At 38.0% G+C, this 19,169-nt stretch overlaps 1 protein-coding gene across 2 annotated transcripts in view; it reads left to right on the forward strand.

Annotated features, from left to right (window-relative positions):
* Window positions 1-14,686, forward strand: part of LY75 (lymphocyte antigen 75) — a 49,609-nt gene extending 34,923 nt beyond the window's left edge. For both annotated transcript variants that reach the window (XM_064434755.1, XM_064434754.1), the window contains exons 25-35: window positions 2,286-2,512; window positions 4,237-4,405; window positions 5,557-5,718; window positions 6,633-6,755; window positions 7,190-7,384; window positions 7,750-7,970; window positions 9,043-9,217; window positions 9,722-9,889; window positions 11,098-11,220; window positions 11,673-11,840; window positions 12,796-14,686. In XM_064434755.1, the coding sequence (XP_064290825.1) occupies window positions 2,286-2,512; window positions 4,237-4,405; window positions 5,557-5,718; window positions 6,633-6,755; window positions 7,190-7,384; window positions 7,750-7,970; window positions 9,043-9,217; window positions 9,722-9,889; window positions 11,098-11,220; window positions 11,673-11,840; window positions 12,796-12,980 (1,916 nt within the window). In that variant the 3' untranslated portion in view covers window positions 12,981-14,686. The remainder of the gene's footprint in view (window positions 1-2,285; window positions 2,513-4,236; window positions 4,406-5,556; window positions 5,719-6,632; window positions 6,756-7,189; window positions 7,385-7,749; window positions 7,971-9,042; window positions 9,218-9,721; window positions 9,890-11,097; window positions 11,221-11,672; window positions 11,841-12,795) is intronic.
* The last annotated feature ends 4,483 nt before the right edge of the window (window positions 14,687-19,169 follow it).

Consider the following 19,169-nt stretch of genomic DNA (forward strand, 5'->3'; position numbering starts at 1 on the left):
GTGTGTAAATTATTTCACTTGAAGAGCAAGATTCTTGTGGAGACTGAGCAGGTAAATTTTAGAAAAGCAGAGTATAGAGGAGGGTCTGGGGCCTGTTTTGTCAGCCATTCTGAATTTTCCCTATCGTGTTTCATAGCACAGTTGAGGGAGAATCTGTTTTCGTGAGAGACTTGGTGCAGTGTCAGTGGAATTATACTTCAGTAGAGGGGTCTTTAATGTTCTGTGTGTATAGAGGTCATGTACGCTGAGGGGTGGAACAAGTGACTGCTTTTTCCTTTTCAGAACTGCAAGTGAGAAGCCCTAGGAAGGAATCTCACAATATTTATATCCTCCTTAAATACATCCTCTATCTTTTAGTGCTATGAGAATATAAAGTATCATAGGCTCCTAATGCTGAAGTTGGTCTCTCCCCAGAGCAATCTTGAGAGTTGGTGTGAGTGGGATTTTTTAATCTGAACTAAAAATAATATTCAGATATACCCATGTGGGTTGGCCAATACCAATTACTGGAATAAGATCAAACACATATAGTTATTATGTGCATTTAATTACTGCTATGGGCTAATGTTCAGCATACCCACTTCTGAGTTGGTTCCTTTATATAAATAATCCTTTTAAGTGATGAACATGCTATCTTCTAAAAAAAATCAAACACAAAGAAACCTAGGTGTACAAAACGCCCAAGACTACGCCCACCTTCTTCATTCTCAAATAGGCAGAAATTACCACCTCCCCACCTCCATTTAACATACAAAATCTTCTTTACTCAGTGCCAGATACACCAGAGATTCTAGGTGTTAAGATTAGAAGTTTGGATGGAAGAGATGTCATAAAAATATGAAAAGGAGACTTTTATGAATTGGAGGTTGATAATATATCTGCTTATATCAATCTCTTATTAGTCTGCAGTGACTAAATACTCAAAGTTTCTTTGCCACAGCTGTAGAAGGTGTAATGAGAATGTGTCCTGCTATGGTCTGGTCTTATACTGTGTTAGGGATCTAAGCATAGTTTGGACTGGGAGGACATCAGCAAGTCGTAGGTACAGTTGTGCGAGAGTCGACGCTGTCTCGGGCTTTATCATCAGGAATAGATGATTCATGTTCATTGGAAATCTTGGCATGATTGTGATTTGCAGAATTTCTTGAGATGGTAATCATCAGCAATAATTTTTTCAGAAATGAACATTTTGCTTACTGCCTTGTTTCCAATTTGGTATCCTTGATGTGTGATGGCACCCTGGGTTCCATGGTTCTCTTTTGTAGCTGTTTACTAAGTGAAAGCATTTGGCAGCAGACAAACTACTTGAAACAATCTGTTTGAGCCTTGTCAGTTTTCTGATCTATTGAAAGCTGTAAATATCAAATTAATATTGTGTTTCTGTCATCATGTGTTTTAGAAAACGGCCCTGTGAGCCTATTAATCAGCCATATATATATTGGTATTTATAGAGTGATGCCTCCCCTCACCCCTTGCAGGTCTTTTTCTACTTCAAGTGTTTTAAATATTGGGAGGGTTCTGCCTTTTGCAGAATGAGTTTATTTTTGGTTGTGTATAAAGCTTTTGGGGTTACCATTTGTATGCTTAACCCTACCACCCACAGGAGTATTTGCACCTTCTATTAACTGCAGTAGCCATGCATCACTGAGCTGTGCCTTCGGGTGTGGTGCTGGTAACTGTGATAGCACTCTGTGCTCAGAGCACAAATAATGAATTACATCCCTCCCTGTGCAAGCTGGATTTTCTGCAGGTAGTTAAGTGGAGGCAAAAACGCCTCTCACTATATTGATGGAAGGCAGTAAGGAGTCCTGGGACTGTGCTGTACCAAGATTTGCATAGACAGGTTCTGTTCCCAATAGATTTGCATAAGCATAAATCCACAGGTTTCACAGAGTCAAGTTTAGCTGTTGCTATATTGCAGCAGAGAGCACTTGCTCTCTTGCATTTGTGTATAATTAAAGTTATAGAATATGTTTTTAATATAATAAATTATTTAGCAATTAATTTTAAATAACATATAAAAATATGTGAACCTAAGTTGAGAAAAAGATATTTAATAATACATTGGCTGAAAAGAATAATTATTTTAAATATACATTTTTCTATCTAAGTTATCAAAGATGTTTGCTTTTAACAATAATTATCAGCATAATTTACTATCTAAGATTTTTTTTTTTCACAAGTGTAGTCAAACAGGTTTTTCTGAAGGTTACAGAGACATTGGGAGTTTAAAATGTATTACAGTATTTAACTACCTAATTACTGGATTTCTTTCTTATGTATAGGAACTGCTGATAACCAGACAGAGCAAGTTATTAATGAAACATTGAGCTATCAAAATGTTCAATACATGTTAATTCTGAAGAATTTGTCCTGGAATGATGCAATGGCTGCATGCATAAATAACAAGATGCAGCTGGTTAGCATCACAGATCAGTTCCAGCAGGCTTTTCTTGCTGTTCAGGCTGCTCTTCATAATTACCCACTCTGGACTGGACTCTTCAGCAGAGATGTAAGTTTTGTTTTTCCTCAGACTGTGGTTTAAGGTAATTTTTACAGTTGTGTGAAACAAAACCTAAGTTAAAGAAATTCAGTGACAAATTACTTTCTGGGCTAACTGTTTTAATTTAGGGATAGCCATCTGGAGTGTCTCAAGATAAATGTTTTAAACCTTCAGTTCTCCAAGTTACATATTCTTGAACTCTACTGGATGAATTGATGATGATGATAAAATTATTTAAAAAGACTCATGATGAAGGGATATATTGTAGGGTGGCAGCAACATGGGTTACTGAGTCATCTCTTTTGTTTACAAATGAGTAATGAGTATTGCCAGTTAATATCATCACCACTGTTTACAGTAGCACTCTAGAAACATGGCCCAAAAATCTGTTTTGGAAGGTCGAAACTACAAGTGGCAAATAAAATTCAGAATGAATCATTGAATATTTGTGGAGATACATTTTTAAGGTTTAACTTAGATTCTGTTGTTCATGTTATTTGTACCCATGTTCTGAGTTTGAGGGAGGAATCTCTGAAACAGGTTAGTGGGTTTTTCTTTCTGCCTATGGTTTTTATTCGGTCAAAAAAATTAAAATAATGCAGGAGGTGCTGCTTTTTTATCTTTATTAGCTGGAGGACCTCTTGAAAATCTTTATTGTGGATTGAGAGGTGTCTCAGCTGTTAATGGAGTGGTTTGGGCTTGCTGGCAGGGTTTATCTTTTTTGTCATGCACATAAGTCTGGAGATAATTGCAAGAAAAAAGTTAGAATTTTTTAGAGGTGCCTTACCTACAAAGTATGGTGGTGTTCACTCAGCACTGTTATGTTATGTTCTTCTGTTGTCAGTTCTGGGCTACTGGATATACTTGAACAAATAGGGGAAAACAGAAATTTGAGTACATACTTTATGCAGAGTATTTTTAAATTTTTAAAGGAAATAACCATTTAATCTTAGTGAAAATGGGAAAAGCAGACATCTTATTTTCCCATCTCCTTTCATTTTTTTATCTATAAGTGGTGATCAAATGATTCATTTTGGGGCATATAGCTCAGACATGCACTGGCTCTTCACTATTGCAACACTTCATTATTTGGGCACAATTAAAATGTCACATAAAAGGAAATTATAATGCAACTGGTCAACAGAACTTGTTACTCCAGTGCTGAAATCAGACACAAAAGATACAAGATAAATTACACAACAGTAGGGGGATTTCCCAAAGCCTTTGAAATGTAAGATTTTTAAAGGATAGAATGCTGATTGTTATGTCGGGGTTTTTTCCCTGCATCCTCCAGGGTAGGAACAAGTCTGATGTATTAAATCAATTAAGTATTTAATAATTACTTTCAACTCAATATGAAGTAGCTGAGACTGGACTTTCTTCTCAGTAATTAGCTGTTTTCCAAGACCAGGAGATGATATTGCTTTGCAGATGCAAATGATGCAGTTTGGGCATCCCATTGCTAGGCCTTCCTCCCTAAGTACTGTAGTGAAACATCACCTTTGGATAATTTACCATTCAGCTAATTTGTATTTTTGCAACTGCAAAACTTGAAATAACAAAGCTTGTTGTATTGTGAGCAGGAAATCAGCTCATGAGGGCAGTGGAACACTTACAGTTCTCATCAGAGATGCTGAAAATGTCTAGCCAGTGTAAATATATTATCATACCATTTTCTGTACCTTATATTTTTTAACTGTGTAAGCTCATCCCTTTTGCTTAAATAATGCTAGGGTGGAAAACATTATGGCTGGCTGGATGGGAAACATGTGAGTTTCAGTCGCTGGTCTGAAGATGATGAAGAAACAAACGAAGAATGTGTGTTTTTGGATACTGATGGCTTCTGGAAAACTTCTGACTGTTCCTCTGAAAATCGAGGAGCTATTTGCTATGCATCAGAAAGTATGTATGCTACCATAATTTTTATAAAAGTTGACTTTTTATTATGAAATTGATTCAATGATTCCAGCTTGTAACTTCAAAATTACAACTTTTTAAAACTTACATTTTCTCTGACAGTCTGATTTCTATGCTGTTAAAAAAACAAAAACCTGTCTCCAAAGATAGGGCATGCAACTGTTGGCCTTAATGTCATTGAACCTTAGAAATAGATTCAGCATGATGCATTGGGTCAGTACCCTTATTGCCAACTGATCCTATCTTTGCACTGTTTCTCTAAGTCTGTTGCATACTAATCTCTCCCACTTGCCTGTGTGAGAAGATTAAAATATCTGTACTGTTTACATCTTAATGTTGGGACCTCCTGGAATCTATTCAGACATGGAAGTCTTCTACAGGGAGAAGGTACATGGCTATATGGAGAAGAAGGGTAGAAGGTAGACACTGAATTGAAAATTAACATCATCTGAAATTCACAAAACCCTTCTAAATACCTACTAATTATAACAAGACAGGGTTATAGTAGGATGTGGTTTTTTATTTCCAGGAAAGAGCTGTGCTAGTTGTGTGTCCTTCAGAAAAAGATTTTTCTGAGAGGTCATCACAGACTTCTCTGTGAGACCATAATGATTTGTTTTGGTTTTATTCTGTGAGGGGACACAAGCCATTGTGCATCCTGAGTCACAGTAAAGTGCTGTGTTATGACCTCATTAACTATTTTGTGCTTACAAGCCAGGGAACTGCAGGAAGAGTCCTTCTCACTCCTCAAATGTTAGATAAAGCCTTAGAACTAAGATGTGTTGCTAGCTGTGAAGTAGTTTATTTGTTGCAGTGATCTGCCTTGCACTAGAGGCAATAAAAGCTTTTGGTGTTTGGCCTATACTTAGCACTTTCATGTAGGAATTTTATTTTTAAACCTATTTAATATAACTGTGAAAACTTGCAAGTATCTGTATTCTTTAGTAGAGCTTACTGCTGGTTTGTTACTTTAAAAAAATCACTCTCATGAGGAAACTGAAAATAACACATTTAAAGGATGACAACTTAATTTGTGTTACATGTTTTTAAGTGGTATTTGAAAGCAGTTTGTAGGGTGCCAGGTCAGGTGGTGTTATTAGTGATTCACGTCCTGATGTTGTTTTGTCTTTTTTTAGAGAAGACTGAAAAAGAGCAAGTTACACAAGTGAAATGCCCACATAAGATTAAAAATACACCCTGGATATCATTTAGAAACAATTGTTACACTTTTATGATAACAAAAAATAGATGGAGAGAACTGAAACCTCACGAAGCTCATCATTTATGCAGGAACATGAGTAAGTACTTTGTCATACTGCAGGTATTTATGGATTTAGATCAGCTCGGAGGACATGAGTGTTAGATCTGAGTCACTGTCTTACAATGACAGACAGCAGAGTGAATGTGGAGAAAGGCTGTAGCAGTAATGGAGCACTGCCTGGTGCTCTTTGCCCTTGCACTGCCCTGATAAAAAGTGCCAGAGCATGGATAGCCGACCTGGGGAAAGAGGCAGCTTGGAGCTACTGAGCTCTGACATCTCTGAAAAATGGCAAGGTTTTTGTGTTTGGTGGGTTGTTTTTTTTTACAATATGCCAGTTTTAAATTGTTTGGGTAATTGTTAAACGCTTGGCAACATTCTGGCTTTACAGTTACATTTACTTTGTGGTTTTCTGCTGCCTCCAGCTTTGCTGAGTGGAACACTTAAGTGAACAGAGTAAATAGATTGAAAAGCACATGGACATTTGCTGTCCATCCCGAACAAAGTATAACCTTAGGAATATTTCCTCTTGTATTAAACCTTCAGACATTCATCTTTCCAATTTATTTTATTTTTTGGGGGAATTGATTTCAATTCAGGTCTTTTTCTTAATACTGTTTCTCTACTAGGGCCGTTCAAGCATGAAAGGTTGCTGGTATTTTTATGTTCTATGCAGAGAATTTTTACTACATACAACTTGAAGTGACAGTAGTACCCACAAACATCTTTGGAGTTGAAATCTTTCACAATCTTTCCACAAAATTAGGGATAGAACCATTGATAATACATTTGAAAATTGGTTTTGCACTGTTCAATTAGTTATGTTATAAACATCTGGCTTTTACAGAGGTTGACCTATCTGTGAAAATTGTTAACATTAATAGGGGGGAAAAAAAGGTTTTTTTAACTTAAAGGTGGATTTGTAAGAAAGTAATGTTAAAAAATTTTCAACAGACCCTGAAGCATTTGTTCTGAGTGTTCGAGATGAAGAGGAGAATAACTTTGTAACTGAGCAGCTTCATTCATTCAGCGGCCTGGCTCTGTGGGTCTGGCTGGGTGTGATTTATGATGACAGTGGTAAGATTTAAAGGTTTGGTTTTTTCTTTTTAACTGGATTGGAGACAAAATTTGCAGCATTACGTGCATGTTTCTTGCATGTTTCAGTTTATAACTAAAGTCAAAGTGAATGCAAACCTGTAACAATGATTTATATTTGTACTTATATTCTAGAAGAAAACGACCTGACATGCTCTCTGTTTGAGTGATAATTAGATCCAATATGTTCTGTTTAGTTTAAATTTAATTTCCCTGGAAAGCAGGACTTAAAGTGGCCAGGATGAGTAATGCTAACATATTTAGCATTGGATATGGAACTGATTTAGAATAACTTGCAGTATCCCAGCATTTTTTTCCAAAGAGAACATCTGTTAATATTATTAATATATTCAAAGTTAAATGGTATTTGTAGACATAATGCCAGTGGTTTAATAAATATGCAATGTTTTCCACAGATAAAGTTCTCAAGTGGTATGATGAAACTCATCTGGCTTACAATAACTGGAGGCTGGGAAGACCAATCATAAAGAAGAACAGTTTTTTTGCTGGTGTAAATCTTGATGGGTTTTGGGATATTTATAATTATTCTCAAAGTTGGCATGCTAATCACTACAACATGTACAGTATTCTCGCCTGTAAAATTGAAAGAGGTGAGTAGTATTGGAGTGTTGGGTGAGGGTCATAACTCAAATCATGGTTCCTGCTGAATAAGGCTTTGGTTTTGCTCCCAGTGAAACACATGGCACAGCTGTCATGAGCATCTGGGGTCATCTGGTCAGTCTGCATCACTGCTGTAATACTCTGATCAAGAGAAATGTGTTTGCTGTGCTCATCCAACAACTGCTGAACTCAGTGTTCCAAGTAGCAAAAGTAAACTTAACTTGATAGAAGTGGCTTGTAGTGAGCATTTTAATGCTTGAGTTACACTGAGATAGATAGATTTCAATGCTTTCTGTATTTTTCCTAGTAACATGAAAGAAATGCACACAACTTATCTTCTTATTCTTTGAAATAGGACAACAACAGCACAAGCCTCCATTGCCCGATATTATTCCACATGGAAACAGAACGTACAGGATCCTTCAGAAAAAATTAACGTGGTACGAGGCATTGAAATTGTGCCAACAAAATAACAGTGATTTAGCAAGTGTACACAGTGAATCAGAACAGTTATTTCTAGAAGACGTTGTCAAACAGGATGGTTATCCTCTGTGGCTTGGGTTGTCAATTCATGATGTAAGTATATACTGCTGGGGATGTCAGTAACAGATCTGTAAATAATGTTTTGGACGAGATACAAAATATTTTCTGATTTTTTTTTTCTAGTTCCTTACAAACTCTTTTCCATATAGTATATTTTCAATCCCGTGTAACATCTTACTATTAAATTTTGCTGAATGTAGGCATGCTAAGCTATTTCTTCCTAATACCTGACAGTTTAAAATAATACAGTGTTCTCTCATCATTCCTTGCAGCACAAGGAAGCATGATTTGCAGTGCTATCTCTAGAGGCTTCAGACTTTACTAGCCCTCTGTAGAATCAGATTTCATTAGCAAATAGAGGCAGACAAGGCTGTGTGGAACCTGCTTAGTTGAGCTCAGGACTGGCTCCCCAGAGCACTTCAGGAACAGGCTCTCAGTAATTTGTGTCCGCCTTCCCAGGAAACACAGTAGCAGGAGGCAGCTGCAGATCTACTTCCTCCTCTGTCTGCTTTAGTGTGGAGCCAAAAGCCTGTGGCCCTGACCCTGCTCCCCTCACTAATTGCCAGAGCTGGTAGTAGTGGTTAGTTAGCAGGAATGCAGAGGTGTAATTTCTGTGCATACCTAGGAATGGGTCCCTCCCAACTGACTCCTCATTGTCATGGGTTTCCAGGAACGTATCTGAGGTAGGAGGTGGCACTGCAAACCATCCCTGAGCTGCCCGTTGTACTCACTGAGGCCATCTCAACAGTTTAGCAGTTTTCAACATACCCACTAGTGTTCATAGCAGGGAAGACAGATTGCTTAAATGAAACAGCAGGGTGGAACCAAGTAAAATGTTCCCCGTAGGATTAAACAGGCACATTGCGGGTTTGAACTTGTGAACATGCAGTACTTTCTCAGTTCCCACAAATAATAAAAATTTCTATGTTAAGAAAATGCAAACTATGTTGTACATTTATTTACTATGAATTTAGATGAGACCACCTGCTCTTTAATTTATCACTCTACAAGGGACAAATATTGCTACATGACTTAATTCACGATGGATGAGATTTAAAGCACAGTTGTATGTGGTTTAAAAGTTGTGGGTTTTTTCTTTTACTAGGGAAGTAAAGCTAATTTTGAATGGTCAGATGGAAGTGACTTTGACTACTACCCCTGGGAATTAGAAAACTCAAATACTACTGAGAACTGTGTTCTTTTGGATACTAAAGGATTTTGGAACCGTACAAAATGTACTAATGTTGCTGAAGGTGCCATTTGCTACAGCCCTCCAAACAGTAAGTGTTATTTCTAAGGTTTTGTGTAGTTCTGTTTACATGTTGTATTTAGAAGTAGAAATTAAGGCTGAAATACTGCACATGATTCCCTTTTTAAAAAGAGTTTTCTATCAGGAATGATAAAACACTTTTTGATACTTCGGGGAGATAAATTCTCATCATTCCAGTGGTGAAACCTAAATCAAATCTGGTTACTTCTTCATAACCTGTGATAGGAATATGAAACGTATGTATCTTTTCTAAATCAAAATATTTATCAAATATATACCATAAATATCAAAACCCACAAAAAAGCAAGAAAAATTGTTCCCAACCCTTTGGGATTTGTCTTTTGTTCATTTTTAAATAAATTCATCCTTGGCACAAGAAGAAGGAATGTAAACTAATTGAATAGTGGTTGTTGGTAGGAGTAGTAATCCTTGTTAGTACTTATCATCCTGTTATTCCAGAGACTGTGCACAAACTGCTGCAGCAGAAATAACATAAATTTCTTTGTCTTTGCAGAGAGAAAATTTGAGCCAAAGCAAGCAAGCAGAGCCTCTGGATGCCCACAGAGCAGTGGCTCCCTGCAGTGGGAACAGTACAGGGATCACTGTTATGCTTTTGACATGGCATTCTACAATTTTTCCGTGTATAACGTAGAAGAGGCTAAGAGAATCTGCAAGAAGCTGAGTAGGTTTAGGCTCTTTATCACATTACTACTTGTCATACAAGTCTACTGTTTGAGAAGAAATAAAACCCAATAACCTCAAATCTTACACTGGTTATACTTCAGCTTTGCCATTTTTATGATCCTTGAGTTTAGGAAATGCAATAGCATGATTTATCTTTGAACACCTGATGAAAATTCTTAATAAAATACTGCAACATGCTACAGATCATTTGTCACACAGGTATCAGTAGACAAAATGCAGGTAGCCAGTTGAAGAAGATTCAGAGGTTTAATGCTTGTGGTTTGGAGGAAAACATTTTATTTACATGCAAAGTTAGTGCCATTGGCAGGGCTTTCTTATTATATCCTTGCCATAGCTGCTTGTTAATAGGGAGCTTACTAACCTATCAAATGGTTCAAAGGGTATGTATGTTACGGATATTAAAGCATATAAAAAACTTAATGTTATGTCAAATTAAAGGATTTTCTCTATTCTTTGCTGAGCTTCGTGGGGAATTGTATTGCAGAGACAATGTTAATGAGTTTCATGGACAGAAGGTTTAATCACCCTAATGTAGAAGTTAGTGACTGATGTAACTTTCTTTTATGGAATTATGTTATGGTGTGACATTGGACTCACTATTTAGGGTCTAAAAACCCAGTCCTGGATGCAGTTTTCTGTTGAGTCAAATTTGTTCTGGTATTTGAAAGAGAAATCATCTGGCTTTTATTTATACATACTTGTAGAGGATGGGTACACTCTGAGCATGCCTCTCTAGCATGCCCTTTCCTCCCTCTTATTCCTTAATTACTGTATATAAAAACCTGAGGCACAGTGGGAGGATTGATTTAGAAATTAACTTGACTCAGCAAAATGCTGAGTTTTTGTTCAACTATATTTTTGAAAGCCTATTACTTGGGCAAGACTACTAATTCTTAACAGGCACATCTCTTGATACCTTCCATGTATGCAGTCTGCAACTGCAGTAAGTTTACTCCCATTTTATTCTGTATAACCCGGTAGAATAACAAGCCATCTTGTAAAACATGCTGTATTTTAAGTGATGGGAGGTCCATGTCTTTATTCAAAAGGTTATTCTGAGCTAATTTTACAAGTCCAGATCAGCAAATCCTTTCCCATAGTAATTGTTCCCAAATAAATTCAGTGTACCAGCATAATGAAAAATTGTGTAAGTTGCAATTCTGACTGGTTTCCTCTGTCTCTTAGATCCTTCAGCAACCCTTTTGACTATAGTGGATGCTGAAGAAAATGCATTTGTGAGCACACACATAAAGGAACATGATCTCATCACCAGGAATGTATGGCTTGGCCTGGATCAGAGCTTTAAGGGTAAGAAGTAGCAATAATGAATGAACATGAATGTTTCATATTGTAAATATAAATGCATAAATCTTGAAATAAGAACAGTTCTGTAGTGTTGGTAGCCTACAGTAACTTCTACTTGAGGCTGGAATCTGTCATTTAACATTTTAAGGCACTTTGGACTTTATTGTAGTTAAATCTCTTCCTCTTGCAGTTAGGGTAATCCGGAGTTCCTGAAATTAATTTTTCCCACCTCTATTATTGCTGCCTAATGTTTGATGCAAGAGCATCAATTACTAAAGGTCTAGAGAAGAGGGGTGGCTAAAAGTTGTGTTCATATTTACTGCTTTTACTATATGGGATGGCTAGTCAGCCCTCTTCTTTTTAGAACTGTAAAGAAATAAATAGGATGTGAATAACATTGTGTAGCATTACAGGATATTTTGGTGATCTGGACTAAGTAATGTTTTTTTCAACAGGACGGTCCCTGAACTGGCTGGATGGCTCATCAGTTAAATATGTCAACTGGGAGAATAAAACTGCAGAAGCCAATGAAAAATGCAGTGTTATCCTGTCCACAACTGGCATGTGGTCCAAAGTTGACTGTGCACGTAGTCGAAGCAGAGTGGTTTGTAAAGCTCCTTTAGGTATGCAAGTGTTGTTTTAGCAGAGGCTTGATTTTGTAGAGACTGTTTTCAGGAATTTCTGGTTTATTGGATAAAGTCTTTGTTGAAATACTGGAAGTCCAATTTACAAAAGAACTCATCAAATACTTCTGCAAGAGTCTTCTGTTGTTGTTTAGCTATAAAACTGCATTCAGAGACAATTTGTCTAGGAATTTACTTCTCCTGGCTCTCACTATCCACTCAGTGGGTAAGGAACAGAACTGAAATGTCCAGAAAGCATAGAGTTGTTGATATTACTTCTTACCACAGGGTCTCTGTGGTGGGTGAGTTCGTGTAGGTGGAATCAGAAAGAGTTCTGCTTGTAAGCAAGTACTGCACATGGTTTTTTCAGTCTTGGGGAGGCTTCTGGAAATGTCACCTTGTAGCTCCAGAAAGACTCAGGCCTTTACTCCCTCATTCTTGGCTTTGTAGAGGAAAACAAGCAGTTAAGCATTAAGCAAGCAAGTTCCTGAGAAGCAGTGGAATCTTTCTGATTTTGTATACATTTTCACTGAAGTGGAAATGCAGGAATAGATTAGTCTTGGTGCCACTAAGGAAGACCTCAACAAGATCTCTTCAGTCTGAGGGGAGTATAATTACCTTCCCCTCCAAGAGCCTAAGATCTCATTAGATTTATGAAGTATACAAACCTCTAAATGCGTGCACCCTTTGCAAATAGGTTTTTTTAACTCCAGAGGTCCCTTTCAATCTAAATGTTAGTAAATTAACAACAGAATTATCAAAAATAAGCTCATGCATTTGTCTGAATCAGCATCTAACTTCATGTGATGAAGTAAAGGCTATTGTTAGGAAGCAGTTTGCCTTGACTTGAGCTAACTGCAGTATTAACATGTAGCTGCCTAAGCATCAACCCTATGACAAAATATTCTTGCCAGAACTCTTAAATAATAACTATTCATATTTTGTTCTCTTTCAGGTTCTAACCATACTGGTGTGGCTGTAGCATTTGCCCTGCTAATTATCCTGGTTTTCATAGCTGGGCTGGTATGGTACCTCTACAAAAAGAAGCGTCTTCACTGGAGTGCCTTCTCTTCCGTGCGCTATCAAAGAGGGATGAATGATGATGAAACTGATGATATGTTCACAAAAGATAGCTATTGAAAAACCTTCTTCTGATCCATTTAAGCACGAACTTCACTGTGTGAAGCCATAAGAAATGAGCTACTTGATGTTTTCTTAACTTCTTTTTTGAAAAGCAACAAGGTTATTAATGGGGGCTAAAATTAGTTTGTTTATATACAAGTGCAATTTTTATTCAATTTAATGGTAATTCTTTATATTTGGCCTCAGCCTTTTAAGATGCAAGGTGTTTAGAGTTCTGTTGTATTTTTTAATTTATAGTATTGTCGCTCTTTACTGGAATTTTTTGATGGAACAAATTAATGCCAACAGTACTTCATGCAACATCACTTTAATGAATACACTTTTAATTTACTTCTCCCAATACTCTTATTTATACTAGAATTAAATGCCTAATTTTATAGTTACCAACCCATAACTTTATAGGTGAAATATGTCATCTGTCCAAGAAAGAAGATAAAAGAGATGTCTAAGGAAAGACTGAGAATATGTGGTAAACAAACTTGTGTACATAAATACTAAAAATACTTGAGAATTTTTCATAAAACTGAAACTTGATTTTTGTACGTGATGTGTCACTGTAGCCTTTCCTATGCACTCCAAAGAATGCTATAAAGGGAAAAAGGGAAGACAAGAGTTGTATATATTAATTACTCAACGATTTGATCAGTTGTTGTTTTGAAAAAGTCTTTTGACTTTTTTGAATGCACAGTACAAAGAACAGGTGCATTTACTTTTATGAAGGAGGATATGCCAAAGACCAAATCCATTCTGCATGTAGTGGTGGCATGAGGTGGTAAATAGGAATACATTGGCCTGGTGTGCTGAGAAGAGTACTACTGATTTCTCTGAAGCAGCAGAGCAAGGTCACAGTGTTCAACTGCCTTCTTTTTCTGCAGTTTACTTATGTTGATGGCACTTTTCTTTGTTCCTGTTTGCACTATTTTGATAAGTGTTTGTCATTTGTGTTGAGAAGTAGAGAACTCCTTGTAGATACACTTTGAGCTTGTTAAAAGAGCAGCCTGAAGGGGCATGGTAAGGGAGCCTTTGTGGTAGTTTGCTGATCAAAGAAGTAAGCACTTTTGTTGTTTGTTTTGGTACTTTTGGGCACAATTGTGAACATTTGCTTTTCCTGAGGTAAAAATGAAACTACATTGTAGAAAATGTAGTTATGATGAAAATAGCTCTCATTCTTTAACTTACCCTGGTATGAGAAGTGCTTGAAATGTTGCAAAGTCTGGTTCCTGATGTCTTCTGGTTTAGCTTATATGCCTAAGTGCTTTGCCAAATGACTTCTAACTTAATGGACTAAATAAATATTGGTTATTGTCTTTTTCTAACTACAGAAGTAAGTGGGAAAAATTATTTACAAGTTCCCATGTTTTGAGATTTAATAGTTTTATAGATGTTTATACTCTGAGCGTTTTTTGGTGTGAATCTGAAATGGAAAGTGGAAATTAGTAGTAAGATCCTGATTCAACACAAAAGGATATATACTTTTTATTAAAAATTGTATATTTTATTCTTATAAATGATGTAAATAATTTTTTCAGGCCCCATTTCTCGTGTTTGTTTCATCACACCCAAGTTGTCTAATCACTGGTAATACCTTTGTGCATAAGCACTATGGCCTTAGTGCAGGTGAATACCCTACTTCATTTGAAATACACAGGAAGATTATTTGGCAGTATTGTTATTGAAAGAATAAAGTTAAATAAAACACTGAACTGCTTACACTGGTTTTATTTCAATAGAAGCAGTTGTCAGAGCTAAGGCACGGGTCATTAATCACTAGGTAAAAAAGCACAGCACAGGGGCTGTGATCAGAATTAAAGCCAGAAAGTGTGTGCTACCACAGTAAGAAAACTTTAGAGGTAATACATCATCTTTGATGCATTTAAAAAGAATGCCAGTAATTTTCTTTTTGCAGTTGAAAACTTAGTTATGCCTAGCATTTATCAAGCTGCTTCTTGCTTACACAGGGAACATTCCTCTTTGCCTTTCTGTTCTAATTGGGGTGCAGTTCATTAGCACCTCAAGGCCCAGATAAAGGCAGTGTATAAAGGCTCCCTCCATAATGCCTCTTAAAATACAGGCAAAGTTAAACTATTTCCAGCTAAGTAACACTTGCAATTAAAGCATAAGATGTATTTATTTTAAGTGATGTCTGAGCTCTGAATTCCATATGCCCAAAATCTCTGACTGCTGGTCAAAGGGCAGTGTTATTTTTAGCTTGCTGGGAGAAACATCCTATTTTGCAAGATGACCAACGAGGTCATCTGCTTCACAAACATTAATCTTAAAACTGAGGGTGATGTACAGGGAAATGGCAGCAGAGAAATGCTTTCCCAGGTCCCAGAGCAGTGGAGTTGAGAAGGCGTCCCAAAACTCTTTCATCCCAGAGGACAGACTATCTGCCAGCTGTGGTAGCTTTAGGCAAGAAGTGTACAACTTCAGTTCTTCTTCCTGAATTTTGCCCAGGCCTTGGAGACTCTGGGTCATGGAAAGGTTAATCCACATTTGCCTCTACGCCAGCATTTTTATTTTAGAAGTGTTTCTGCATCACTAACTTAATGGACATAGAAATCAACAAGTCTTTATGCATGAGCACCCTTTGGGCTTGATACTTTTGTTGTACTTCTCAGCATTTTTCCTTTAAACCAAATGCACCATCTGCTTGTTGCTTTGGACATATGTTCTACATGTAAACATTTTTGAAAGGAGTAAGTAAATTTCATGGCCTGCTAGTGATTTTTTGGTTGTGGTATGGCTGCAAATAAATGAAGACCAAACATGAAAAATTTTGTTGCTACAAGTTGGAACTACTGTTTGGGCCCTTCATGCATCTGCTGTTGCTGTGTGTATGGAGTATGTATATATCCCATTGTGTGTGCATAGTGGGATATATAACACCCAGGTTTCTAAAGTTAGTAAAATTCATTCTGTTGGCAAGAAGTACATAAAGTTCTTATTGACCAAATTGAACAGACACCGCACAGTTTTAAAGCAAGGTCTATGAGCAATATTAAGGAACTGAGCTTAGGATAAACAGATTCCTTACTGGAGAATAAAATTTGGTTGCTAAAATTCGGTTGCCACTCTAATGGACCTTTCCCATTTAGTTCTGAGTTTTACAATGAGAGTTGACAAAGTAGTAGAGGGAATATTCTGTTAATAGTAAATTAACTTGCAAATGGTGCACAGTTTAAATGCCTTATAAAATACTGTTATCTTGGGTATATTCTTTATGACTAAACCACAGCAATGGTATTTGCACACTGAAAATTCCTGCACAATCTATCGTAATATCTGTCAGTAACTAAGATTTTTTTACAGATTTGTGGGGGTAGGGGAGGATACCAGATTTTTATTGTGATGACACAGTACTGCAACACAGACTGTAAGTTCTTTTGGATTTCTCTTTACCAATGCAGAAGGGACTATTAATTGCAAACAGTACTACAGTTCTTTGTTTTTCTACTTTTCATCATAAATAGAGTCATTTACTCCAAGGTGACTTTTAAAAAAGTGGATTCTGGCAATACAAAATAATTATTTCAAAATGTGCTTCCTGAATTATGCTGGCCTCTTATGCATTTTTTGCTAGAACAAATGAGAACAGAGATATTTTTCTGCATGCTGTGTCTTGGGACACTCATACAGATAGTAAGAGTACTGCTCCTGCTTTCTATAAAACTTCTCTTTTCAAACGCAGTGTGTCATGTTCCCTTTAAGAAGACTTTTCAGAGAAGGTAATTGTACAAAGCCATGGTGCTTACACTTTTTTAAAGCTAACACGCCTTATATGCATATTCAAATTAAATTTACAAAGTAGTGGGTTGAGATGGTTTTTAAATATGCATGAGTGAATGTCATCACCATTAGCAACTGAACTTTCATTGAAATGTCTTTTTTTCATAAACATAATCTGGGTATTTGAAGAGTGTCTTGTGTTAAATGAGAGTGTGAATTATAAATGGGTGTGGATAATGGGTAGTCACATTTGCCCACAGCTTGCATTGTGAGCTGAAAGAGTGGGTTTCTGAAATTCCATCTTTTGTTGTCTCCTGGGGACACCATTCTTCTTTGTACCTCTCCTCTCTCACCTGCTTTGCAGCACTGACCATTAAGCTAGCAGATGGAGAACACACCATGCAGACACAAGATCCATGCAGGCAGCCTTGTACCACCAGAAGCTGCCAGGAAAGGCACCAGAAAGCACCACTTCCTCTAAGGAGCAGCAGCCACAAGGCTGGAACACTGCCATGGGCTGCAGAGAAAGGGCTGCAGCAGGCACTGTGGATAGCTGGAACATCCTGTAGCAGCAGGACACCACAACCTTGGCAGGGTGGGTCTGTACCACTCCTCTTCAAGCAAGAAAGCTGAGAGCAGCTCTCCTGATCCTGGCCCGAGTATTTATGACAAAACAGCAGGGAGTTTGCTCTGGACAACAGCCACTTCTCCCTTCTTCCAGCCCCAAGAAACTCCCTCCACACCTTCTTCAACCAAGGTATCTCTTCCCATGCAGATTCAGTGCCTTTGTGCCCCACAGCAGGCAGCTGCCTTGCCTTCAACCTCACGCTGCAACAGGAGAAAGGAACAAGACAGGTAAGTTGCTCCTAATGATGTGTGTGCTTCATTAGTGGCAAAAACTGTGCCCAGTGTCTAACCCAGTACAGAGCCAACTGAGTTTATCTTCTTCACCTTCCACTATGATAGTCCCTCAGGATTTTTAAGTGTTTGCTTTCACAGTAAGAACATGTTTGTATTGGTAATCCTGAGCCCTCACAGCATTTTGGGGAAGGCCTGGGGGCCAGTGCCTGAGGGCTGTGAGGGGTCCCAGACGTGTCCCTGGGTGCAGTGTAGGAAGGAGGTGGAGCAGGGCTCTGGAGCACCAGAGTTCTGTTCTGCAGCTGGCTGGGCTGCCCAAGCCAGTGCTGGGTAGCAGATATCTGGCAGGAAGCAGGAATCAAGCACCTGACTGCTTTGCTCTGGGTTGCATTCAGACCTAGCAGGGTTGTGGAATCTTGGTGCTCCATGTGATGGATTCCTCCCAGCTGGGTGTCACAGCCGTGCTGGAGCAGCGCTGAGCTGGCACTGGGCTAAGTGACTGTCCCTGGTGATCCCTCCACCTCGCTGCCGACTGGGAATGGGGACAAGGTGTATCCCAGCTGTGCATTAGGAATCCCTGGTCAAAAAAGGTAGCCAAGAGCCTGGCAAATTTGCATCCTACTGATTTAGGAGTTCATAGTTTACAGGGAGGGCTGGGATTCTTGTGTGAGATTTGCTTAAAGGCCCAAGGGGAGCATGTTACGTTGAAGCAAATGCACAGGCATTACTCTTCTTACACAGGGAGAGGCTGTGTGTTTTAAAACCAGGTACAAATAAATGTTTCAAGTTTACTGCCAATAATAACTAGACACATGACTTTGTGAAAACAACTTACCTGAGGCAGTGTCTTTGTGTGTAAACCATTTCATGTTTATGATGTAGGTGCTGATCATTAATTGTCTAGAAACTAGTTCATATAAAATAAACAGAGCATTCAAACTTGAATTAACTGTTATAGAAATACTTGGATGGAGTCCCAGAGGGACTGCATGTCAACCTGACAGTGTGATCAAACACTTAAAAAGGGAGTCAGAGAAGGCTTTTAGTTGGGCACCACTTTGGGCTGTTATTCATGGCTACCACTCAATAAATGCATTTGTGTGTATTGTTGTAGTCACACTGGACCTGCAGTAGTGCATGGTTGTTGTCTTCATAGAGATGTGTTAATGATAGAAGTGCAGTCTGAAATTCAACAGCTGCCCAGAAAGGAGACTGGCTAGCTTGCAGTAAGCAGAGGCATTTGCAGCCTCAAATAAAGACCCAGAAAATCTATGCAAGGGGATAAAGATGAAGAACATAGAATCTGTGATCAGTTAGAAGTGATATTGTATAGACTGATCTCCAGGGTCCTGAGGCTCTCAGTACATCTGACCAAGGTATAAAGGGGAGCATAATGATGGGGATTATGCATCACTGCTTGGATTCCATACCTGTGTATGGATTGAAGGAACTTTTGTCTGCTAGTGGTATGATCTGTCTGTGTTGCTGAGAGCTCAGCTGCTACCAGTCCCAGTTTACTTCAGTAACACAAGTTCTTAGGCGAGTACGATGGCTAGGCCACGCACTTGTGTGGGAAGTGCATATTGGCAGCTTATTTGA

Source organism: Passer domesticus, chromosome 10 (genome assembly GCF_036417665.1).
Source record: "Passer domesticus isolate bPasDom1 chromosome 10, bPasDom1.hap1, whole genome shotgun sequence".
Classification (NCBI taxonomy): Eukaryota; Metazoa; Chordata; class Aves; order Passeriformes; family Passeridae; genus Passer; species Passer domesticus.